Genomic DNA, 27136 nt, shown 5'->3' with positions numbered 1-27136 from the left:
TTATAGACATGGTAACCAGATTTAGTCTTTCAACAGTAATGCATGGCAAGGTCGAAAGGTAACTGTAGGTAAAGTCCAAGAGAAATGGACAGGGACTGGACTTGGAGCACTGACTTTCTGATTGATGGTGGAGGGGAATTTGCTAATGACAACTTTAGAGATGTGCGAAAATACGAACATTGTGGTTATGAAAGACCTTTCAGCAATGGAATCTGTGAAAGGAATCACATGGTGGTAGATGAAATGCTGCATAAAATCTTAGCAAAGCAACCAAACTTCAAGCTGATGACTGCACTGGCATGGGCGGTCTTGCTAAGAATTCGGTTCAGGTGGTTGGAGGGTATAGTCCCCATCAGTTGCTCTATGGGAGGAATCCCAAATTACCTTTGTGCTGGGCCGTAGAGGGAACAATGATTCATTCCATTTTTTCTGCATATGTTGAATGCTTTACATGCAGGAAAAAGGGCTTTCATCACAGCTGAGATCTCAGAGAAAATTTAGAGAGCTCCAATGCATTGCAAAGACAGTCTGAGATTATTTTTGATTCTAGGGATATTGTGCATTAAAAAAGAGGGGGCCATTAGGAATGGAAAGGTCCTGGTAAGGGAATTGATGGTAAAACGGAAGTTACCCAACATGTTAATCAAACTATTAAGGTTCATTCCTCACAGTAAATCAGGATTGATTACAAACCCTCAATCTGAGCAGCTGATAGAAAGTCATGAGGCATCCTGTACCTCACATATTCATGTGTTTAGAAATAGATCAGTGTTGAATGGTTGTAGGCTGAGTGATCATGACAGACAGGATAGTTCTATCACATCCAAAGGCCATTTGCCTAAAGTGGGCACTTGGATAACATATGTTCCAGAACAGTCCAGTGAATGGAGAGATGCAACTATCGTGGGTGATGCAGGAAAAGCTACTGGCAAGTTTAACTATTGGTTAAATGTTCAAGATGATGGCCAAGAGTTGAGGTCTGTGGACTGGCAGAATGGGGTAAAAGAATAGAAAGTAAGAAAGCACAGTTCAAATTCTAATAGTGGGCCTTTGAGTGACTCTGTTAGAAGACAATCTCATATTGGAGAGTCTCCAATTGTGTAAGAGAGGATTTTACAGTATTTGTCCCAAGAAACATTGAAGTACAAGTAGAGGCTGAAGCTTGAATAGATTACACAATGCAATGAAGACTCCAGACAATCTTGAGATGGTCAAGAAGATAAGAGGCCATGGGATCCAGGGCAATTTGGCAAATTGGATCCAAAATTGCCTTAGTGCCAGGAGGCAGAGAGTGATGGTTGTTTTTGTGACTGGAAGCCTGTATCCAGTGGAATGCTGCAGGATTCGGTGCTGGGTCCCTTGCTGTTTGTAATGTACATTAATGGTCTAGACATGAATGTAGGAGGTGTGATCAGTAAGTTCACAGATGACATAAAATGGTGGTGTGCTAAGTAGCGAGGAGGAAAACCTTAGACTGCAAGGTGATATAGACTGAGTGGTCAGATGGGCAGAACAGTGGCAAATGGTGAGTGAAAAGTGTGAGGTAATGTATTTTGGGAGGACTAACAAGGCAAGGGAGTACACGATGAATGGTAGGATCCTAGGAAGTACAGAGGACCAGAGGGACCTTGGTGTACATGTCCATAGATCCTTGAAGGCAGCAGGACAGGTAGATAAGGTTGTTAAGGCGGCATATGGGATACTTGCCTTGATTAGTCGAGGCCTAGAATTCAACAGTAAGGAAGCTATGATGGAGCTAGATAGTTAGGCCACATCTGGAATAGTGTGTGCAGTTCTATAGTTGTGTGTGCAGATCTGTGATTGCACTAGAGAGGGTGTAGAGGAGATTCACCAGGATGTTGCCTGGGCTGGAACGTTTCAGCTATGAAGAGAGACTAAGAAGGCTGAGATTGTTTTCCTTAGAGCAGAGAAGGGGGACATGATTGAAGTGTACAAAATTATGAGAGGTATAGATAGGGTAGATAGGAAGAAAATTTTCCCCTTAGTGGAGGGGTCACTAACCAGGGGGTATAGGTTTAAGGTAAGGGGCAGGAGGTTTAGAGGTGATTTGAGGGAAACCTTTTTCACCCCGGGGATTATCTGGAACTCACTGCCTGAAAAGGGTGGTAGAGGCGGGAACCCTCACAACATTTAAGAAGTATTTAGATGAACAATTGAAACGCCATAGCGTACAAGGCTATGGGCCAAGCGCTGGGAAATGGGATTAGAGTAGATAGGGGCTTGATGACTGGTGTGAACACAATGGGCCAAAGGGCCTCTTTCCATTCTGTAAAACTCTAATGCTATCAACGCATTTCCTTCATCTGTCCAGCCAAGGGGAGAGAATTTGGTTAACGTTTTGAGTCCATATGATTCTTCTTCAGAGCAAAAGAGAAGTACAAACGCAATAGATTTTATACTGTTTAAGATTGGGTGGAGCAGGTGGAGCAAGATAGAAGGTCAGGGATAGGTAGGAACTCAGGAGAGATTGACAAAGATGTCATGGATACAAGACTAATGGTAGTAGTAAAGACTAAAGAATGTGCTGTTAGTGGCATAAAGGTAAAAGCAGAATGTGGTAACAGGAGAACAAGGGTCAGTGCTCTATGAAAGCACAATGTAGAAACCAGTGACAGATAGCCCTGTTTGGGGGTGTGGGGAAAAAGGATTTAAAAAAATGAAAAAATAGACATAAATAAATAATTTTAATTAAAATTCAAAACAAGAAAACAAAGCAACAGGATGAAAAAAGGGGTAAAGATGGAGGCGAGTTCCTGGTCTGAAGTTGTTAACATCTGCTACAACTTTGTCAGTTTCTCCTTAGCTCCCACCTATCCCTAACCTTCTACTTTGCTCCATCTGCTCCGACCCCTCTTAAACAGTATACAATCCATCACATTTCTACTTCTCTTTAGCTCTGAAGTGTCATGCAGACTCGGTTTCTCGGTTTCTCTCTCGACAGATGCTGCCAGACTTACTGAGTTTTGCCAGCATTCTTTGTTTTTATTTCAGATTTCCAGCATCCACAGTATTTTGATTTCAAGAAAGAATCTGGTAATCTATTCCCAGGATCAAAGCCAATGCTGCTTTGACCCAGCCATTACAAGGTGTGCAACCCGATTTTGACCTCATTTAGAATGTTCCCTTGGATTGATTGATTGAGGTCAGCATTTCACAATTGGAATATCACAAGAAAGCCACACTCTAAAGCTCCATATTGTTGCTGGACTAAAGGAATACATCTAAAAGGTGTTCTGATAGTAGACCGGGGGGGGTGGGCAAACTTTTCCACCAGAGGCCCACGTGGAAATTGTTAGGGGTGGGGGAGGTGGCCATAAACACTCAAGAAATGAACAATTATCATTAAGATAAATTTTGGTACAAATAAACGTAAAACCTTTAGTATAATGATAATTAAACCATGGCAATGATGCATTACATACAATAATATATTCCCCTTTTCATTATCTCTTGGCTTAATGAACAATGCACTTGGTCACTCCTCTTTACAATGGCACCAAAATCTTTTTCTCTCTCCGCAGATGCTGCCTGAATATTTCCAGCAATTTCTGTTTTTCTTTCACACTTTCAACATGCACAGTATTTTGCTTTTGTCTTGCCAATATAAATGTTGCTTTACTGTGATCTACAGTATAGTGTTGCAAGGAGCACCAAGGGAAAAATGGTAAAAGAAAATGTGGTGACCAAAGGGTATCTCTGATGCAGTCAACACATCTTGTGGGGAGTAGTGTTCTGTGTCTTCTCTCTACCTCTCGTTCCTAGAGCTGGGATGTAATAACCTGTCAGCATATTTTAAAAGAGGTGCTACCAAGTGCATCTGTCATTTGTTTCACATCTGTTCCTAAATTTCAATTTTCATAAACCCTAACCTAAAGCCAGACACACTTCACTTCCTAATGCATTCATCATCCCTCTTCTAACGATCTAAACCTTAGCTGTACCTCTGGCAGGAACAGAAGATGTTTTTACAACTTTAATTTTTGGAAGTGCATAAACAACTAATCATGGAGATGCCCATCTCGAAATGTTAAAGGAGACCTTCAATCATACATATTTTGAAACTTGCTGCACGTAGCAGCATTTATGTTTCAATATTTCAATCCTTTCAATCCCAGCAGAAATGTAGCTAAGTTTTTGCAAAGTCTACAAAACTACTACCCTCTGGTTCTTTTGCCAATGACTTTAGAACTGTGTTGTCTAATTACCGACCCTTCTGCCACCAGAAACAGTTTCTCCTTATTTACCTGATCAATACCCTTCATGATTTTGAACACTTCTATTAAATCTATACTTAACTTTCTTTGTTGTAAGAACAACCCCAGTTTTGCCACTATCCCCATTTCTGGTACCATCATAAACATGGTCGTAGGAATTTATAATGTAAAAAGCTGACTGGACGGATACACAAATGCAAGATTTTTATATAGATTATATATATATATATATATATATATACTTGCAAGTGGGTGTAGGCTCTCCTTAATATATTACTAAGTCAATGCAAACCTGAAGGACTGACCCTGCCTCAGAAGGTGGTGGAGACGGGGTCATTGAATAGTTTTAAGGCAGAAATAGATAGATTCTTGTTAGGCAAGAGAATTAAAGGTTATCAGGGTTAGATGAGAATGTGGAAATTGAAACACAAGAAGATCAGCCATGATCTTCTTGAATGGTGGAACAGGCTCGGGGGGCCGAATGGTCTACTCTTTTCATATGTTCAGATCTTGGACTGCCAATACCCACGGCAGCAGACCTCACAGCAAGAATTGGCACCTTAAATGAGGGAATGAGAAAAATGGGGAACAAAACTATATAAGAATTGACTTACTTTTCACAAACAGAATTAAAACCTAAGTGAAAAATAAGTCGAAGTTTTGAAATTACTGTGTATATTCTTGCAAAGCCAAAATGCAACTCAAAACTGCAGTAATCTAATTAGTAATCTTGAATGCACACTTACTTTGTGTTCACTGCTTCCCCACATGCATTCACCTCCTCCAACATGCCACACACACTTCCCCAAGAAAAGCCTGCCTCCAATCACTGGCCAACCCCAACTTACCGTGAAGTCCTTCCCTTGGAATACCTGGTGCAGCCACAGGCTGGATGTGGCCCGCAGGCCATAGTTTCCCCAGGTCTATGATAGATCATATTGCATAAGAGGCCATTCAGCCCATTGTGCCTGTTCTCCTATCCTCATGGGCAAAATTTCACAGCATCTCTGACACACAGTAATTTGGGGGGTCAGGTGGGGTGGGGCTCTTCACCACTGCTGGAAAGTGCATGTGTGGATAATGTGCAAGGGCCAGGACTGGGGCCCAGAAAACCAGCCTGACAACAACTCACTGTCTAGACTCATCTATGGAGCAAGGCCAGTTGTCAATGTGAGGGGAAGTGCCCACCAGAAAGATTCAGGAAAAATAGGATCAAAATAGGCAGGCGTGGCAAAAACTCACATTTTAACCTATTCCCTTGTTTAATAAATAAAAGCAACAAACAGCTCCACAAGAAATGTTATCAATTGCGAGAGGAGCTCAACTTGACTTGATTCAACAATACATTGAACACCAGGCTTCAGGTCAGGTCTGAATGAGCAGGCGCAATGATGCTTCTGTGAACGCCTAACAACAGACACTTTACTGGGGGTTAAGTACAGTGGGACGGAACTGGTATGCACCCTTATGTGAGAGAGGATTTTGAATAGAAGATCGGCTGTATAAGAGAGTGCTTGTAATTAGTTGGCAGATTTCATAACCTCACGATAGCTAATGAACCTACCAAGTGTTGTCACTGTTGTAATACAAGCAACCAAATTGCAAATAGTAAGATCCCACAAACAGCAATGTAACAATGACCAGACAAGCTGATTTTGTTTTTTAAGTGATGTCAGTTATGGGATTAATATTGGTCAGAACACAAGGGAGAACCCTCTTGCTCTTCTTGGAAATAGGGCCATAGAAACCTTTATGCCCACAGAAGACAAACTGAACCTCAGTTTAATGTCACATCTGAAAGACAACACTTCTGATAGTGCAGCACTCCCTCAGTACTGCACTGCAGCGTCAGCTTAGATTTCAGGATCGAGCAATAACTCACTGATGAAGCACCACATCCAAACCAGGCTTCTCTCTTTCATTGTGGATGGCCCCTTTTAGTTACTTCAGATTTCTAGCACTTGTGGTTTTTCTCTCCACCCCCATTAAAACCTGTACCCCACTTACCGATGAACTCTGCCACTGCATCACATTCCCCTTCTGTTTTAATTGTGCCAACGATGCTGTCGTTCTCCAAGATTGGAAGAAACAGGTGTACAAAGTCTGAGGTGTATGGTGGAGCAATGACATCTAGTACCTGCAAGCACATAACAGAATCAAAAAATTATGCAGCACAGAAGGTGGCATTCGCCCCATTGTGCCTGTGTCAGCACTTTGGTAAAGCAATCCAATTAGTCACACATCACTGCTCTTTCTCCATAGCCCTGCAAATGTTTCCCCTCTAATTTCCTTTTGAAAATCACTACTGAATCTGCTTCCAGCATCCTCTCAGGCAGTATGTTCTGGATCACGACAATTTGTTGTGTAAAAGAAAAGTTTCCTCAAGTTGCCTCTGGTTCTTTTGCCAATCACCTTAAACCTGTGTCCTCTGGTTACTGATCCTCTTATCAACAGAAACAGTTTCTCCTTTTTAGTCTATCAAAACTGTTCATCATCCTCTTGATTTTCTCAGTCCTAAGGAGAACAACTCCAGTTTCTCCAGCCTCTCCACATAACTGAAGTCCCTTATCCCTTGTAACAACGCTGGAACAGTGGGCAGAATTGCCTCCTTCTGTGCAATATATTTTTATGTTTCTATTCTAGTAAATCTCCTCTGCTCCCTCTCCAAAGTACTGACATCTTTCCTAAAGTGTGGTACCCAGAACTGAACACAATACTCTAATTGGGGTCCAACCATTGCTTTATAAAGACTTATTTCCTTGCTTTTATAATCTATGTCTCTATTAATAAAGCCAAGGATCCCATTTGCTTTTTTTTTTAAAAAGAGTTCTTTCATGTGACTCTAACACCTTCAAAGATTAGTGTACTTATAACCCCAGGCATCTCTAGTCCTGCACGCCCTTTAAAACTGTATCATTAAGTTCATATTGCCTCTCCTCATTCTTCCTACAAAAATATGTCATTTCATACATCATGCATTAAATTTTATCTGCCCATTTCACCGGTCTGTCTATATCCCCTTGAAGTCTGTTACTATCCTCTACATTTTTGACTTATGCGTCATCTGCAAACATTGAAATTATGCTTTGTATATCCAAGCCCAGGCTGTATATCAAAAAGTGCAGTGATCCTAATACTGACCCCTGTTCATTGTACGGTTCCCTCCATTTTAAAATCAGCAATCCACCACTACTCCCTGTTCTCTGTCCCTGAGCCAATTTCATTTCCATGCTGCCGCTGCCCCTTTAATTCCCACCAAACAATGATATGGGGATGACATGGAGAATTTAAAAAGTCCTGAATCTATGAAACAACATTTTGTATCAATCACTGAGCTCCATTTGAGACAGACTTTCTCAGATAGTGGTCAAACCTCCACATGTTCCACCACTACGGCTGAAAGTCCAAATTTCTGTTCATTGCTGTCTGCTGGAAAGTACATGCCTCTGGACATTAGGTAAACACAGGGTATGGTCTCGCTATGACGTTAGGGTGACTCAACTTGTGCCAACACTGGCCATCTGAGCTCATTCATAAGAATGGCCACTTGGGTGGAATGGCAAGGGGCAGGTGGTGCCCACAGGGCTGCATCCCTGCCTGAGTCAGCATCATTAGTACAGCAAGGGAAAACCTTCAGCTACAAATACAGCACACACTGCAAACCCAGAATCTACAGTCTGCCTGATGCACTTGTGCATTCAGCAACAAACTGCAAGAAATCAGTGCGCAAACTGCTAACCTCTGTGACGAAGTATCTGATGAGTGAGATGTCTGTGTCCAGTTTCTCCAGACACTTGCGGATGTAGCTGACCACAGGCAGGACATAGCCACGACTCAACAGGTGGACCATCCTGTCCAGCAGGGTCTTTTTCAACTCCAGCTAGCAGTAAACACAAGGAAAACATATTAAACACTGAATGAATTGCACCCCAACACATTCTACCCATACCCGACTGCCCCAATTATCAGATCAAAGTCAGAGATGTGGAAATGAGGGTCAGGAGAAAGCTGCAAGGCTCTAGGGTTGCTGCAGGTGTACAGGCACCAAGAGGGTCTTCAACTAGCTTTGTGCACTGGGTTACCATGGGGTGGAGAAACTGAAATAAAGCATTAAGCAGCTCTTTCGAAAAAGGGGACAGTTGATGCCAGTATCTGGTAGTGCAAGTAGATACACGGCAAACCTTTATTGAGGATAGACAGAAAACCTAACCAGAGAGCCTCACCAGCCAATCAGCGGAGGACCCTTGAAGCTACATGGATACTTACGCTGAGTTTTTCCAGGTATTTTTGTTTTTGGTTCAGATTTCCAGCATCCACAGTATTTTGCTTTTATCTGGATACTTTAACTGTTCCCTAACTCCAAATCATTCTAGGAAGAAGGCCCAAATGTTGCTTGCTAGTGGGGAGTCTCACCCTCTCAGGATGGAAGAGAACTCCCTCAGAGAGAACTAAGGAACAGAAAGTTTGTGACCAGTAGCATTAAGATACCTTGTCAGATACGCAGTATAGTGTAACTACACAGGAATTCCATCTGTCATAATGCACATAAAGCTCTACTACCAATTACCCACACTGTTCCAGAAAGAGTTTACCATTTACCACAAGTTACATCCTTACACCATACATGGGGTTCCTCATTTGTGTCAACTGTGCTGCATTTCCAGAAAAGTTCTTCCAATGGATTCATATCTTGTGAACACTGAATGACAACTGACTCTTAGAAGGACTCTTAACAGATACAGAATGGAGCCTTAATCCTATTTGCAATGACAAGGCTCAGCTAAAATCTTGCTAGAAGGATCACACAATGTTTTACAGTCTCCGCCAAAAATGGGACCTTCATCCTGTCTATGTGGCTGCTCTTAAACCACAGTCCAGTAGTTAAAAAAAACAAACAAGCAAACAAACAATTGCTTGGCACTCTTTTTTTGTACGGTATTTCTGTTCCTGATCCTAGAGTTCTCTGCCAATCCCCAAGCAACAGGAGGGATTACCTGCTCCATGACATCAAGCTGGGAGTGTTCAGTCTCAAACAGTTTTACAAGGAGCTGCAATACTTGGGGATGGAGGAGTTGGTGGCAGGTACTGATCTGGAGAAAGACACAAAAGCAAATAAGACAATTACAATCAAAGTCCTAAATTCATTCAAAAATAAGCAATACTATAGCTCAGTTCCCCAAATGGTAAAGAGGTACAACACCGGTCAGTCCCATGTTAGCTGATCTCTGCTGGGGTAGCAGTAGGAACACTAAACTTGGTCTCAGCACGACTCAAGTGAGCCAACAAAAAGGTCAGCCACGGATCCCATTCCAGTTCACTATAGTCCTGGCAGATTTGGAATATCCCTGGTAATGTTCCCTCTAAATTTTTCTCATTGTGCTTGCTCATTTGAATGCACAGTAGCTTTAAACATTTTGGATGATATCTTAAAGGGGATAACTTGTGAGCAACCTGCATGGTGCCTTCTGAGTTGCTGAATGGTCGTGCACACGCAGCACACAGTTCACACAGAACACTGGTTCCTGGTTTATATCACCACCTGTCCCATCAGTTCCTGAATGTTCCTAGTTCCACCCAACATGGATTCTATAACCCACCATGGAATCCATCCGCCAGCAACTTTACTTACACTTACAGAGTGTGCTGCGCATATACAGCTGACTGGTTTGCAATTGCTGCTGTTTATGTGAATCTTGTGCTCACTGAGACATATTGCCAAATAATGGGACACTTTTCGTCCCAGGGTTCCCATTGTCAATATCAGGCATTCCTAGATTAGATGTAGCATAAATAAAACTGCCCATGCTCTACCCCACACTAATATCACTCAGTCACAAACTCAGAAAAGCATTTCCTGTTGCTCTGGTGTAAGTTTTCAGTTTTTTACACCCTCTGTCTTGTCAGTGAGATAACCAATTTAGTGCCGAAATGTACGGCTATTTAGCAAGTTCTCTCAAACAGTGAGATTATCTGTTTCTGATATGATGGTTGAGAAATAAATGCAGACCAGGATAGTGGGAGAACTCCTCTGTTCATATTTGAATAATGGTATTGAATCTTTCACAACAACCTAAAAAGACAGATGGGGCCTGAAAGAGGATTTCTACTTAGGAAGTGCTGCACTGTCAGCAGTGGAGCTTGAAGCCACAACCTTACGACTCAAAGTCAACGAACTACCACTGAGCTAAAACTGACATTATATTACAGGTAGGTAAAGTAAAGTCAGATTAATATTCAAAAGTAAATTACAGAATGGGTATTAATGAAAGATACATTTAAAATAGATATCAGAAACACCACTACTGAAATGTTTGGAACATACTGGTGGTGCTTTTGAGAGGGTAGCTGATGATCACTTTGGGCTTTTCAAGGTTACAACAGGAAGTGTTTTCAGTCAGTGAACTGAATCCACAGATGTACTTTGTAAAAGAATACTATCATGAGCAGGAGCCTTGCTCACTTCCCTCATCTCATCTCCCTGAGATAGGGGCAACGAGGCTGATAATAATGAACCAACTACGGGCCCCAGCCAAGATCCGCTAACTCAACACAGAACAGGGATAGAATCTCGGATATTTAATAAAATATGTCCTTCATCATGGGGAAGGGCTCCTAATTTCTAACACAAAAAATAAACTGCGGCCTAAAATTACCCTAATGATTTGGCATGGGGATTATACACAGCTCAGTTACCTCATCCAGTAGGGCCAGATGAACAGGCGTATGGTCAGTCTGCAACTGAAAATAGCTGGGCTCTGACACAGTCCAATCAACCCATTTCAGCACTCCCATTGCTACCACTGGGAACCTGATAATCAGAAAGGAATCATCAACTAACATAATGTAAAATACAAAGGTATGTTTCCCACAATTCATCATACAGAGACCAGTAGAGCATTCAGTCATCACCATTCTAACACTTGCCATTGCAACACTAAATTTCAATCCCAGAGACTCCTGGAATTTAGCCATTTTGATATCCATCAAGGAAGGGGTCAGTGACAGAGCTTAGAAAATTTCCAGCACTTCAGGCACCCAGTATTACCATCCAGCATGGTAACAAAAGTGCTGGATATTTACCACATTCTGCTGTATGCTAAGTATAGGACAGGTTTAAATATAGAATAAAGCTCTACACTGTTCCATCAAATACTCCAACGGTAGGGCATTGATTCCCAGATCGATCACCTAGTTCATAAATGCAAATCCTTCAGTTTTATACAGAGAGAAGGAGGAATGAGATTCAGTGTTATACAGTTATGGGGTAGCAGGGATTCAGTTTTATATAGCTGATAAAATAGGGATGCGGGCAGAGGGTTCGTATTACATAGAGACAGAGTGAGGGGAATCTGTGGTTCAGACAGGTATAGAGAGGAGGAGGAGCGGAGGCGCAATATAATGCAGAGAGATGTGGGGGAGGGGATTTAAGTTATATAATGGACAGGACAGGGTGGCAATGGGCAGAGGTTCCCATACCCTTTGGCAATCATTGGATATACTGATAGAGTGTCTGCAGGGTCCTATACATACCCTGTGGTACTCACTGAATTCAATCAGGAGCATTCTATAGCCTGTGGGACTCACCGAATACATTGATAGAGGGTCCCCAGTTCTGCAACCAGCTCTGAAGCCCCTTTGTTCTCATTGCAGCACAGGTTGTGAACCGTTTCAATGGCCTTCGATGTTGATTTCAGCTCGTCTTTGTTGATGTTAAATCTTTTGTTCTGTCAAAAAAAAAAGCACCTCTGGGTTAAACAGATACAAAACACTAGGACACACTTGCAACTTGTACATTCTGCGCCCAAAATCCTTGCTAGCTTTTCAAACCTGTCAAACAGAAGTTCACTCTGTAACTGTTTCAGATTTGCGTATTAGAAACTTAAATTTCCATTCTTAAGTGACTGTCCCAGCACTGAACTGCAAAGAGCTTTCAGCTCTTCCAATTACTACCCCATCAATGTACTCTTAATCATCAGCAAAGTGCAGAAAGGATTCAACAGTGTTGCAAGTGACACCTACACACTAATAATCTGCTCTCTGGTGCTCAGTTTGGGTTCCATCAGGACCACTCAACTCCAGATTTCATCACAGCCTTGGTATGAACATGGACAAAAGAGCTGAATTCTAGAGCTGAGATGAGAGTGACTGCCCACAACATCAAGACAGCACTTGACCAAGAGTGGCATCGAGAAGCTCTAGCAAACTGAAATCAATGGGAATTAGGGGAAAATATTCCCTTGGCTGTAACCATGCCCAGCACAAAGTAAAATGGTTGTAGCTGTTGAAGGCCAATCATCTCAGCACCAGCACAATGCTGCAAGAGTTCTTCAGGATGGCATCCTAGGTTCTGTTGCTTCACCAATGACTTCCCTCTATCGTAAGGTCATAAGTGGGGCCATTCACTGCTGATTGCAATGTTCACTTCCCTTCACGACTCCTCAGATACTGAAGCAGTCCATGCCCGCATGCAGCAAGACCAGGTAATGTTCCGCTTGGGCTATTAAGTGGCAAGTAACATTCATGCTATATAAATACATACGAACGCAAATCAAATGCAGAAGTAGGTCATTCGGCCCCTTGAGCTGGCTCTGCCATTTAATAAGATCATGGCTGATCTGATTGTGGCCTCAACTCCACATGCCACCTAGTCCCAATATCCTTTGACTCCATTGTTAGTCAAGAACCTATCTATCACTGCCTTAAAAAATATTCAATGACCCTGCCTTTACTGCTCTCTGGGGAAGAGAGTTTCAAAGACTAATGACCCTTTGAGAGAAAAAAATTCTCCTCATCTCAATCTTGCATTTTTAAACAGTGACCCCCTGGTTCTAATCTCTCCCAGAAGGGGGAACATCCTTTGAGCATTCACCTTGTCAAGTCCCCAATTGCCCGACGATTACCATCTCCAACAAAAGTGAGTCGACAAAGCTCCCCTTGACATCCAAAAGCATTGCCTTCACCTCTGAACCAGGTAGTTTACGATCTGAAGTGAAAGACAGCAGCTCTGACAATGCAGCACTCCTTCAATTCTACACTGGAGCGCTAGTCAAGGCTATGTGCTCAAGACCAGGAGTGGGACTTGAACCCATGAACTCTAACTCCAAAGCGGGAATGTTCCAAACTGACACTCAAAACGTCATCACGTTTGGTCAGTATGATTTACTTTCTCTTTTTCTTACATAAATTAGATGATCTCCCAAGGATTTGGGAATGGGTAGTCTGGAACACCATGGTGATGCGTAGCTACTAACACATTCTTCATGCTGTTTGTAAGTTACTCCAGGTCAATGACTGGATGCCTTTTTTAAAACCTGCTTTGCATCGGGCGTTAAATATGATATCTGGGTTCTGATAGTGGGTACTACACACAATATCTAAATATATAAAATGCAGGTAATTCTGCAGTTGATTGCAGATTGCCCTAGACAACCTCCTAGGATGTTCTTTTCCTGCTGATCCTATGTTTTACTACAGCATCATCAGTCTTAGCAGAGACTGGCTACATCCCTAAAACAAAACCCTTTATTCATGTGTTTTCCCTCTTTTGGTCACTTCTTTTTGAGTACAAGAGATGACGTAAATTGGGATTGGCAATGCCAAGATGGTGTTTCAACAGCTTGTAGACTGGAGAAGGAAGAGAGGTCAGGAGTTTGCCAGTTTTAAAATCCTGAAATGGAATGAGATTGAGTATGAGACCATGCAATCAGCTATCATTTCAACACAGTGGGGAACGTGTGGAACCAAGTACAGAAGGAACCAGGCAGGAAAATTCAAAGGAGCAATAATCCCTTTTAACAGAACCAATAAAATAGGAAGAGATGATAAAGGTTGTAATGGAAGGAGAGAACAATAACCAATCACCAGCTTTTCTTTCCAACATGTTCTAGAGTTAGAAGAAAGATGTTCAAAGAATAGTCTGTGCACTACTGTGTGAGCGTTGTGTGTGCTGAGTTACAGTCTGTTACATGAACGTAGTGTGTATGGAAGACCATCAATTCCATTGATGTTACTATATCTGAAATACAGAACTGACCTTTTTCCATGACTCCACCACGCTGGCTGCGTAGGCCAAGATGTAGATGTACTTGTGTTTATGCTCAGGATTGATTTTAGAGCCTGGCTTGAACAGAGATTGCATAAAAAGATCGAGGAAGGCAGGGACTCTGATCTGAAAAGAGACACAAAGGGTCAAAGTTAGATTTAGACACACCAGTACAAATTTAGAATATGCTTGACAGGGAGTAGATCAATAATCTGAGGGAATAGAAAATAGGAGGAATATCGGCCTCTATTTGTGACATTGATTTTCAAACTGGGCCAGAGGGACTTGTGCGCGCAAAGTGCAAGCCAATTTCTATCTAAGGATAACTCTCCTGATGGTACCCAGTGTGGTAATTAGCCATGTTTTCCAAGTTTCCAGCTTTAGTTTATGTTGAGTTAAAGGATCTCAATAAATGAAACATAATCGGTCACTTGGGATAAGAAGACTTTAAATAAAACACAACAACCAGGTTTCTTGGTCCTGTATAGGATTCAGTAACTCCTGCTTGAGATTGCACATGTGTGGTCAGTACGGAGGTTAGCCATGATTCTCCACACAGTCGAATAGCTTGCTCTCACTCACTATACAGAATTGCATGGGATGCAAGCTCCTGGAGACACTGCCAACAATCATACTTGACCTCAAGTCAGGACATGAGTAGAGATAATTGGGAAATTAAAGGTGAGTAATTTTATTTTAGAGAGAATGGCTTCTTGTCTCAGTGATACGAGTGACTAAGTGCTATTCTTACCAGTTCCACAGGAGGTGGATCCATACTTGTGAACATCTTATATAACACAGTGATGTCGGCTGGATTCAGAGCTCCCTTGGAGAGCATGGCACCCAGTGCCTGACAAGCTCGAGGGTAGGATGCAGCTGTGCCCAGGGCTAGGGTGATCTGGCTGGCGTCATGGCCTCTGAGGGAAGGTAGTACAAAGATAATTATTTTTCATGATGACACAAAAGAAAGATTGTGAAAAGGGTTGGGAATCTGTGTTTGAAGTTACTGAGCAGCTAGTTAATCATCATAAAAGAGAAACATAAAGGTTTGGGAAGTGGGAAGCACTGCTGCGCTGGGTCTGCTGATCTCATTTTCTGTGGTAGAATGGGCCTCGTCATCCCAGGGTTACTGAGGTAAAAGTCAGCCAGCATTTGCGTTTCTAAGCATCAGCCGTGACTCAGTTGGTAGCACTCTCGCCTCAGTCAGTTGGTTGTGGGTTTAAATCCTACTCCAGGACTTGAGGCCAAAAATCAATGCAGACACTCCAGTGCAGTACTGAGGGAGTGCTGCACTGCTGGAGATGGCAACTTTCAGCTGAAGGCTAAACTCGGGCCTCATCTGTCCTCTCAGGCAGACATAAAAGATCCAATGATACTATTTCAAAGAAGAGTGGGCAAATTATCCATGCTGTCCTGGCCAATATTTATCCCTCAATTGACAATACAAAATCAGATTATATGCTCATTATCACACTTCTGTTTGTGGGAGCTTGTTGTGCACATATTGGCTGCCACATTTCCTACATTACAACATTGACTGCAATCTGAAGCACCAACAGGGGCAGAGCTGTTTGGGAGCACTGCAGCATTGGGAAAGGGAAAATAAACAGCCACGTTCGCTACTCTTTAGCACTATTCAGTATTCTCCAATGGCGGAAAGATGAGAAGGAAAGCAGGGAATTACAGATCAGCTACCCAAACATCTGTTGTCAGGAAATTACTGGAGTCTATAATTAAGCGTCGAATGACTGAACACCTTGGAAATTTTCAACTGATCAGAGAAAACCAGCATGGATTTGTAGCTTTGCTTCAATGAAGCTAATTGAATTTTGAAGAGGTGACTAAAGTAGTCGACATAGTCCATGGATGTAATTTTATGGACTTCCAGAAGGCATTTGATAATGTGCTTCATTAAAGACAGTTAGTTAAAGTTAAAGCTCTTGGAAGTAAAGGCAAATTATTGACCTGATTGGAAAATTGGTAGAGTGGTGGGAGACAGAGAACAGGGATAATGGGCAGGTACTTTAATTGGCAGGATATGATGAGCAGCAAACAAGGATCTGTGCTGAGGCCTCAACTATTCACCATATTTATTTATAACTTGGATGACAGGATAGAAAACCACAGATCATACTTTGTTGTTAACACCACGATAACCAAATTTTACGATGAAAGCTAAAATTACAAAGCGATATTGACAGATTAAATGAATAGGCAAAACTGTAGCAAATGGATTTCAAAGTAGGTAAATATGAGGCCATCCACTTTGGATCTAAGAAGGATACAAACAGTGTACTTTCTAAATGGTGAAATGCTGCAGAAACTGTAGAGGTCCAAAGAGGTGTGGGAGTCCAGGTACATAGGCTAGGAAAATGTCATGACCAAGTACAGAGGATAATCAAAAAGGCTAATGGAATGCTGGCCTTTACATCTAGAGGACTGGAATACAAGAGGATAGAAGTCATGCTTCAGATATACAAAACCCTGATTGAACTACATCTTACAATTCTGGCTATCTTGGTGTTAATAGCAAATCTTGAACTATTGTTTTCTATCCCGTCATCTAAGTCATAAATAAATATGGTGAATGGTTGAGGCTTTAATACCAATCTTTGCAGGATGCTGCTAGTCACATCCTGTCAATTAGAGTACTGAGAACAGCTCCGCTCCATAGGAAGAATATAATGACTTTGGAGAGAGCGCACAGTAGATTGACCGGAATGATACCTGGACTCCACAGGTTAAGCTATGGGGAACAAAAGCAAAATACTGCAGATGCTGGGAATCTGATAATGCTGGAAATACTTAGCAGTTCAGGCAGCATCTGTGCGATGAAAGGTCATCGAACTGAAACTTTAGCTCTGTTTCTCTTTCCACAAATGCTGCTGGGCCAGTTAAGTATTTCCAACATTTTCTGTTTTTTTTACTCAAACCAGGGTCATGTTTCCAAGAATTTAGAAGGATGATTTGATTGAAGTTTTCAAGGTATCAAAGTAGATTAGACAGAGTCTTGGACTTCAGGACTGAAATTAGGAAATACTTCCACACACAAGGGGTGATAGAAGTTTGAAACTCTCTTCTGCAATTCTCAACTGATGCTAGGTCAATTGTTGATTTTAAATCAGACTTTGATAGATTTTTGTAAACCAAAGTTATTATGGGATATGGGGCAATGGTTGGCATATGAAGTTAGTGCTTAGATCAAACATGATCTCACTAAATTGGGAATAGGCTCGAGGTGTTAAATGGCCTTTCGCTGTTCTTATTACCTATTTCCTTATGACAGCATTACTATGGGGATGTCGAGCGAGAGTCGGGCTCACTGTCCATGATCACATATGAGCAACAGCTATATGGATGAAGTAATGGAAGATTACCTGCGCCCATGGAACTCTACCCTCAGCACTTTAAGAAAAGTGGGGAGAAAATTAGTGAGGAAAGAGTTTTCAGCGTGTACCTGAAAAAAAAGGTCTTTAAAATTTCCCAAAGACTCAAGGATTTCTTATGTACTTACTTCTCGTGCGCATATCTCTGAACTTCCTGCGCAATTCTTCGGACGGCTGCCCCACCCTGTTCCTCCTGGGCCAAGACAGACATTATGGACTGAGCATACAAGTATGTATGCTCCCCATGACAGACCATTTTCTGTGGAAATTAGAAAGCACAGAGTTATTGAATACAGACACAATACAGTAGAGATGCAGCTGCAGACATTTAGGTAGAGATTTCATAATACTCAGCAAAGTTACAGCCAAATGAGAAAGAAAGACTCTTGGGGAAGAGTGCACCATCCATGGTTAACTAAGGAAGTTAAAGAAAGTATCAAATTGAAGGGAAAACAGTATAATTTTGCAAAGATTAATGGTCAGTCAGATTAATGGTCAAAATTTTAAAAACAGAATAGAATGACTAAAGAAAAGGAAGAAATTAGAGAATGAGAGAAAGCTAGCTAGAAATGTAAAAACAGGAAAAAGAATTTAAAAAAGAAAAGAGTAATTAAAGGGTCCACTGATCCTCTAGGGAGAGAGTCGGGGGAATTAATAATGGGAAATAAGGAAATGGCAAAAGCGTTGAACAGATATTTTGTGTCTGTCTTCACTGTAGAAGGCACAAATAACACACCAGAAATACTTGTAAATCAAGAAGTGAAAAAGGGAGGGAGGAACTTAAAACAATTACAATCACCAGGGAAAGGATACTGAGTAAATCATTATAACTATAGGTTAACAAGTCCCCAGAACTGGGGCAGAAATCTGCGCTGAGCGAGTGGGCACCCAACCCACTCGAGCGTAAAACGGCGCACAATGATATCGGGTGAGCATCCCAATGTCATCGCGCACTCGCATGATCGTTTGGTCTGCAGCATGCCTGCCGACAATTAACAGGCCTATTAAGGCCATTCAAGTTCTAATCATATTAAATTTTTTGCTGCCCGTCCAACCTTACAGGTGGCGGGCAGGCAAAAAGACCCAGTGGCCTTTGGAATTTTTAGGAAACCTCTTCCATGGGTGGGATGAGGTTTCCAACGCAATTAAAAATTTACTAAAAATTCATTCATAACATGTCCCTACTCATGTGATAGAGTTTCATGGGAGGACATGTTTTTAACATTGCTAATTTTTTTATTTTTAATGTTATAAATCTTCAGCTCCCTGAGGCAGCTGTGTGCCTCAGGGAGCTTTCATTGCACGCACTTCCGAACTTCTACCCTCGCCCTCCTTCCGCCCCCACCCTGGCAGTGCTGCGCGCATTTTACACTGGCTAGTGTTAATTGGCCAGCCAGCGTGAAACCAATGTCGGGGCCTGATTGTGGGCAGCTGTCGGCTTCACGACCGCTCCCGGGTCCTCCGCGCCCGCCAAATAAAGTAAAAATCCTGGCCCTGATGAACTTCATCCTTGGGTCTTAAAAGAAGTGGCTGCTGAGATAGTAGATAAATTGGTTGTAATTTTCCAAAATTCCCTAGGTTTTGGAAAGATCTCATCAGATTGGAAAATAGCAAACGTGACTCCTGTACAAGAAAGGGGGGAGATAGAAAGCAGGAAACTACTAGCCAGTTAGCCTAACATCTGTTATACAGAAAATGCTAGAATGTGTTATTAAGGAGGTTATAGCAGGACACTTAGTGAATCTTCATGTAACCAGGCACAGTCAACATGGTTTTGTTCAAAGGACATTGTGCTTAACTAATTTATTAGAGTTCTTTGAGGAAATAACAAGTCATGTGGATAAAGAGGAATCGGTAGATGTAGTACACTGATTTTTTAAAAGGTATTTCATAAGGTGCCACGTCAAAGGTTACTACACAAAATAAGAGTGCAAGGTGTAGGGGGTAACAGATTAGCATGGGTAGAGGATTGGTTAGCGAACAGGAGGCGGAAAGTGGGGATAAATGGGGCATTTTTGGGTAGGCAAGCTGCAACTAGTGAAATGCTGCAGGCATCAGTGCTGGGGCCTCAACTATTTACAATCTATATCAATGACTTGAGCAAAGGGACTAAATTAATGGCTACTAAATTTGATGATGATACAAAGATAAGTAGGAGAGTAAGTTGAGAAGAGGACATAAGGAATCCACAAAGGGATATAGATAGGTTAAGGGAGTGGGCAAAAATTTGGCAGATGGAGTATAATGTTGGAAAATATGAACCTGTCCACCTTGGCAGGAAGAATATATTATTTAAAAGGAGAAGGACTGCAGAATGCTGTGGTAGAGGGATCTGAGAGTCCAGGTGCATGAAACACAAAAAGTATGCAGACACAGCACTGATTATGAAGGCAAATAGAATGCTGGTGGTAATTGCAAGAGAAATGGAACATAAAAGTAGGGAAAAAAGCAAAAAACTGTGGATGCTGGAAATCCAAAACGAAAATAAAAATACCTGAAAAAACTCAGCAGGTCTGACAACATCTGCGGAGAGGAACACAGTTAATGTGTCGAGTCCGTATGACTCTTCAACAGAACTAAGAAAAAATAGAAAAGAGGTGAAATATAAGCTGGTTTAAGGTGGGGGGGTGGGACAGGTAGAGCTGGATAGAGGGCCAGTGATAGGTGGAGATAGCCAAAGTTTTGCTACAGTTGTATAGGGCTTTGGTGTGACCACGTCTGGAGTACTTGTACAGTTTTGGTCTCCTTACTTAAAAAAAGCATATAATTTCATTAGAAGTAGTTCAGGGAAGGTTCGCTCAGCTGATTCCTGTGATAAAGGGGTTATCTTATGAGGAAAAGTTGCACAGGCTGGGCCTGTATCCATTAGAGTTTAGAAAAATGTGAGGTGATCTTATTGAAACATATGAGATTCTGAAGGGGCTCGACAAGGTGATTGCTGAAAGGATATTTCCCCCTATGGGAGAGGCTAGAACTGGGCAATACATTTTAAAAATAAGGGATCTCCCATTTAAGAGAGAGATCAGGAGAATTTTTTTCCCTTGGACGGTCATTAAATCTGTGGAATTCTCTTCCCCACAGAGCAGTGCAGGCAGCGTCATTGAGTATTTTTCAGGCCGATTTATATAGATTCATGATTGACAAGGTAGTCAAAGGTTATAGGAGGTAGGCAGGAAAGTCAAGTTGAAAGAAGACACCATAATCAGATCAGCCATGATGGTAGAGCTGGCTTGAGGGGCCAAATGGCCTACTCCTGCTCCTATTTCATACGTTCATATACCTCTTAAACAAGAGAGTAAGTGTTCAGATTATTTTGAAAAAGCAGTGTAAGCAAGGACAAAGCATCCCTGGAAAATATACCCTCAGTACAATAGAGACAGGACAATTTGCCCTCGGGGCAATCCAGATAGTTCAATCTTTCCACATGACAACAGGGGCAGGACAATCCCCCTCAGGGCAGTAGAGGCAGGACAATCCCCCTCAGAGCAATACAAACAGGATAATCGCTTCTCAGAGCAATACATACAGGACAATTGCCTCTCAGAGCAATACAGACAGGATAATACCCGCCTCAGGACAAAAGAGACAGGACAATTCTGCTCACAGCAATACAGATGGGACAATCCCCCTCAGAACAATACATACAAGACAAACCCCATTCAGAGCAACACAGTCAGGACAATCCTCCTCAGGACAATAAAGGAAGGATAACCTTCCCTCAGTACAATATAATCTCAGCTAATCTAAATCAAGAAACTAGTAGAGATGCTACAATTGATCTCTCTGTCCTGGGTTAGGGAATCAATTAGGGTCTCGACTCTGATCACTATCTGAGGCTCCAGATGGAGAAAACATGCTCATGGCTTTAGATAAGGACAGGAACAGGTTTAGCTGTGCTGCCCTCCAGGTGAACAATCTGCTTATAGTAACAATCTGAGCTCACACATGAAGAATAGTTGTTTGTGCAAGGTGCTGAGGGTCACCAGCACTCTTGCAATTGTACCTGAGCAAGAGTTAGCATCATCAGGAGAGTGGAAATGAGGAGAGAGAAAGAAAAACAAGAAGCGGACCTGTTGGTGAATTTTCCTCTTTAGAAAGGGAGCTCTTTGTCATTGCACCAACTGCCCACAAACACAGCCATAAACAACACCAATTAACTCCCATGTGTCATCTACACCTGACCAGGGGACACTCACTGCAAACTCAGGCAAGTTTTTCTCCAGATGTTCTTCACCTCCATCAACAAGCGTGGCAAGCGAGGTGCGGAGAACGCGGGAAAAGACCTCCAACTGCTGACAGGCTGTCGACACACTGGTTATTTCACCCTGGTATCCAGCATCTGAGATTAGCTGCAGTGAGACAAAGAGACAGCAGAGAAGGACATGAGGCACCATTCGAAGAACCCAAAGACAGTCAGCCCTCCCACTTTAATCTGGGATGACCTGGCAACTATTTGCTAGCTACAGCAGTAATATTTTCAGTCTGTGCCACTCCTGCAACCCCAGGGCTGGCTATCATGAAGCTTTGACACCATTCCACCCTCAACCTCCTCTGCCAAAGATGCTGACTCTTGCTGGGCTACAGTTCCACAAGTGCCTCTGTTTCCCTTTCAAGTAGTCGCTCTTCATATGTCTAACTAGACAACATGTATCAACTGGCTCTCTGAGTATAGGGGCATTAGTGCTGAGTCCAATTCTGTCTTCATTTGACAATTACTCATTAACAGGAGGGATTAGTAGATAGTGGGAATCTGGAAGGTTTATTGCTCCATTCCAAATGCATGGGTGCTGAGGCAAACTGCAAGTGTTCCTACCATAGCCCAACATAGATTGGCCAAATAAGCAAAGATCAAGGATTGAGCCTCAGCAAATAGCTGTACATATATAATGGTGCATTTACTAACTGAACCACTTAGGGGTTCTTGGCCTTCCATTTTAAGACCTGAATTTTAATTCTGCAGTCAAAATGGTTAAACGCTCCCATCAGAAACAGTCCCAAGCGTAATACTTTTGGCACATCTTCCATGCACAAAGGCATCTATAACTCAGTACTAATAACTTCTCCAGTTCAGGACAGTTTGTATATTAACTGGAAATGCTACAATGGTCATCTGAGCATGGGGCTAAGCCACATTGATGGGACGGTGTAGAGGGAGCTTTACTCCGTATCCAACCTGCATTGTACCTGCCCTGGGAGTGTTTGATACAGAAGGTCAGTGCCTGAAGGAGTTCCATTTCCCAGCATTAATAGCCCACCTCTTGACAAACAGATAATTTAGTAAAATTAAAGAAAATCATAAGAAAAGGACATTGTGCTCATCCTCCTGGCCATCCCAACTGGACTCTGAACAGCCTCAAATCCTTTGACTCTTATCAGCTAGAGTTTTCCAAAATTTTACAACTATTAATAAACTCGCCCCCTTATCGCACTTTCTTACCCTGGATTCACTTTATCAGTACCAATTACTTTATACACACTGATGAGGATTCCTTTGCCTATAACTGCAAAGGCACAAGGCGGACTCTCAGCACCGCATAAGGTGTTAAGCCAAGGCCCTGTCAGTGGAAATAAAACAGCACTACTGTGAAGAAATGTAGGTGAGCTTTCCTGGTTCCCTGACCAATATTTATCACTCAACCATCATCACTAAAATAAAGCAGATTGCGGGATCTTGCTGTGAGTAAATTGGCTGTTCTATTTCCTACATTACAATAGTGACTACACTTCAAATGTACTTCAAACTGTAAAGCTCTTTAACATGTCCTAAGATCATGAAAGGCACTAGTATGAATCACAGAATCTTTACAGCACAGAAGGAGGCAATTTGGCCCATTGAGTCTGCACTGGCTCATTGAAAGAGCAATCTACCTAATCCCACTCCCCTGTCTTATCCCCATAACCTTGCATATTCGTTCTTTTCAGGTAGCAATCCAGTTCCCTTCTGAATACCTCGATCGAACCTGCCTCCACCCCATCAGGAAGTTCGTTCCAGAGTCCAACCACCCTCTGGGCGAAAACATTTTTCCTCACATCACGTCTACTCCTTTTGCCCATTATTTTGAATCTATGCCCTCTAGTTCTTGATGTACTCTTGAGGGGGAATAGTTTCTCGCTATTTACCCTGTCCATACCCCTCCTGAAACTTCTATCAAGTCTCTGTTATAGCAAAAATATCATAGCTCCATTTGTCAACCTGTACCTGTAGTTCAGCAATCTAATTAGCCACACTCCGTGCATTCACATACATGCACATTAATCTTGATTTAGGTTTTTTAACTTTCCCCCTTGCTCAGACCCCATCTAATGACTTACTATAGCCTACTCTAGTTCTATAAGACTCTCCAAGTGTTCTATTTACCTTGATAGTACTTTCTGATATATCTTCCTTATCAATCAACACTTATCTATTTCCGACTGCCAGTTTTTCTCCTCTCCTCTCTGAATTTCCCCTCAGGTTCCCATTCCCCTGACAACCTAATTTAAACCCTCCTCATCAGCACTAGCAAAGCTCCCTGCGAGGACATTAGTCCCAGTCCTGTTAAGGTGTAAATTGTCCTTCTTGTACCTGTCCCACCTGCCCCAGAACCAGTCCCAATACCTCAGAAATCTAAAGCCCTCCCTCTTACTCCATTTCTCCAGCCACGTATTGAACTGTTCAATCTTCCTATTCTTATGCTCACTAGCAAGTAGCACTGGGAGTAATCCTGAGATTACTGTTTTTGAGTCCTGTTTTCAATTTCCTTCCTAACTCCCTAAAATCTGCTTTAGGACCTCTTCCTTTTTCCTGCCTATGTCATTGGTCCCAATTTGGACCATGACCTCTGGCTGCTCGCCCTCCCCCAAAAAATGTCCTGCAGCCGCTCTGTGACATCCTTGACCCTGGCACCAGGGAGGCAACATACCAGCCTGGAGTCACGTCTACGACTGCAAAGATGCCTGTCTGTTCCTCTAACTACGGAATCCCCTACCATTATAGCACTTCCACACTTCCTCCTCCCCTCCTGTGCAGCTGAACCACCCATGAACTTGGCTCTTGCTACCGTCCTCTGAGGAACCATCTCACTCACCGGCATCCAAAATGGGAATGCAGATCCTACTTTATTGCTCTTGTAGCGGTATTACCCTGGCTGATCAGCACAATTCCTTTAAATTTATTTTGAGATTTTTTTTCCTGTTAGTTTAGCTTTAGTTTTAAACTATCCCAGTTTTAGTTACTAATCTATTTGATATTAGGCCCACATCAGTTACAGGCATTTCAACCCCACATAAAAAAGGCCCTACTCGTAGGAATGGCGCCCCTCCCTTCCTGAGAGATGGAGGACAAGAAGAAGCTCCAGAGGAACCATCAGAGTGATGCCTGCCTGTTATGGAAGTGGGCAACATAGACCCACCAGTAACAAGGTAGGGTGGTCCACAGATCCTGTCAGAGCTTTCAGGGCATAATGCAGAAGGTTGGACAAGGGAAACCATCCTTCCTGTCGGGATTGAGCTTGCAAGGTGTCATATCACTAAAAAAAAGGAAGCTTCAAAAGGTTGGAAGTCATTTGATATACACACAGAGATAGACGCACTTGCAACCTGGGTGTCAGCACATACCAATGTATATTCTAAATGACTTGAGGTATTAGGGTCTTGAAAGTTGTGAGTGTGGCAAGGTTTCTGAATGCACATTGCACCTTGAAGAAGTGCAATCTCGAGCCATGGTTATGTAAGGAACAAGCTGTAGGGTTGCAAGAAGGCTCTGCTTGGGTGTGGAGCGCATGTGAAATGGGCAATGTTTAGTAGTATCAACTTTTGGGCCGTCAAAGCGACACATGTTGGGTTTTGATTCATTATGAGATTTCATTTGTGTGCTAAACTCTTCTCTATCTGGATGCCAGGTCCTGCAGGTAGTGTGCTCAGTGCTGAGCCGGCTCACCACCTATTGGTATGAACAGCGCCCTGTTGTTTTCTTGAAAAAGTATCCCAAAGTTCCAAATTGGACACATGCCCCAACACCTACCTCATGCAGTTGAGTGACCTTGAAATAAGGGTTTGGCTTTTGTTCACACTAATCCACTTGTAAACAAAATCAGTTTTGGGGCTCCACATTGGGTTTCCCTTTACTTCATTTACACCTGAGGCTTCTCCCCAAAACTGCACACCCCACCCCATATTCCCCTACACCAAAGCTTACAAATATGTAAAACTAATCTTGAAGTTGATAAAGTTGTAATAAATTTTTGTCCCCATATGCAAGCGCACACTTCTTTAATTTGGATTTGATGAGGTTTGTGTCACTTTCTCAGCTAAGTCAGAGTAAATTCACAGCCTATAGTGTGATGTTCGAGAAATATTGGTGTAGTAGTAATATCACTGGACTGGTAGTCCAGAGGTTCAGGCTAATGTTCAGGAAACATAGGTTCAAAATTCAAATTCAATTAATTAATAATTCTGGAATTGAAAGCTAGTCTCAGCAATGGGTACCATGAAACTATTATCAAGGGCCATCAAAACCCACCTGGTTCACTAATGTCCCTTTAGGAAAGGAAATCTGCTGTCCTTACCTGGTCTGAAGCTATTTATGTATATAATATTTTGGAAAATATTTTCTTTTAAAATAGAGGTTTAGTCTGTGGTTGTGTCTTAATTAAATTAAAGTCCACTGGTCTGGGTGCTTTGATATGCTTAGTTTGAGATGTAAACAGAGAGGTAGAGTGTATTTGCATTTTTTGAATAGTGCATTCAAGAAGTGAGGTGAAAACTTGACGCGTATCTAGCGAATGCCAAGCCATATGTTTATATTACTAATAAAATTGGCACTATGAAAGGGGTTTCATTGTTAAAAGGTGAAGTTCAAAGAGGCTGGTGAATCCAATCAGTGGTGGTAGGTATAACTTCAGCAGCTTTTGGGTGTGCAAAGCAGAGGCAATGTGAGATCAAAAGGCAGCTGCAAGTCTCCAACTGACTCCACAGTGAAAAGAACCTCATTTTGAATTCGTAAGGTGAAAATGCTTTGCCTGGTGTTTGGTTAAGTCTGTGGGTTGTTGTTGCCTTAATGCAGATTAGTTTGGGAATTTGTTAAAAGTTATGATAGTAGTGATTTGTAGCCATGTGTATGTGTATATATATATATATATATATATTTTAACCTGTGTAAATTAATAGTTTAATGTATAGACTCGAGAATTGATGGTCTGATTCCTGAGTTTAGAGTCCCATTTCAAACATAACACCTAAAATTATAAGTTATGACAGTTGTTTAAAGTATCCCTCTGGAATGTTTAAATAACTCTGCTTTACCAACTGCATCGGTCATAACACCTACACGTGACACTAGACCCACAGCAAAGTGGTTAACTCTTAACTGTCCTCTGAAATGAACTTGCAAGCTCGTCCGTTCAAGGGAGATTAAGGATGTGCAACAACATCCCTTGAAAGAATAAAAAAAACCTTCCTGCCATTATAAATCATACGAACTTACGAATTAGGAG

At 42.1% G+C, this 27136-nt stretch overlaps 1 protein-coding gene across 2 annotated transcripts in view; it reads right to left on the bottom strand.

Annotated features, from left to right (window-relative positions):
• Window positions 1-27136, bottom strand: part of nelfcd (negative elongation factor complex member C/D) — a 47381-nt gene that overhangs the window by 1757 nt on the left and 18488 nt on the right. Inside the window, exons 6-14 of one of the 2 annotated variants that reach the window (XM_041203729.1) lie at window positions 21860-22012; window positions 17792-17922; window positions 15029-15194; window positions 14269-14403; window positions 11820-11959; window positions 10929-11043; window positions 9230-9325; window positions 7975-8115; window positions 6243-6372 (exon numbers count right to left, since the gene is read on the bottom strand). In XM_041203729.1, the coding sequence (XP_041059663.1) occupies window positions 6243-6372; window positions 7975-8115; window positions 9230-9325; window positions 10929-11043; window positions 11820-11959; window positions 14269-14403; window positions 15029-15194; window positions 17792-17922; window positions 21860-22012 (1207 nt within the window). The remainder of the gene's footprint in view (window positions 1-6242; window positions 6373-7974; window positions 8116-9229; window positions 9326-10928; window positions 11044-11819; window positions 11960-14268; window positions 14404-15028; window positions 15195-17791; window positions 17923-21859; window positions 22013-27136) is intronic. The other variant, XM_041203730.1, reaches the window with a different exon arrangement.

This window comes from Carcharodon carcharias, chromosome 14 (genome assembly GCF_017639515.1).
Source record: "Carcharodon carcharias isolate sCarCar2 chromosome 14, sCarCar2.pri, whole genome shotgun sequence".
Taxonomy (NCBI): domain Eukaryota; kingdom Metazoa; phylum Chordata; class Chondrichthyes; order Lamniformes; family Lamnidae; genus Carcharodon; species Carcharodon carcharias.
Note: the sequence above shows the minus strand (reverse complement) of the source record. Positions and strands in the feature narration are given on the sequence as shown.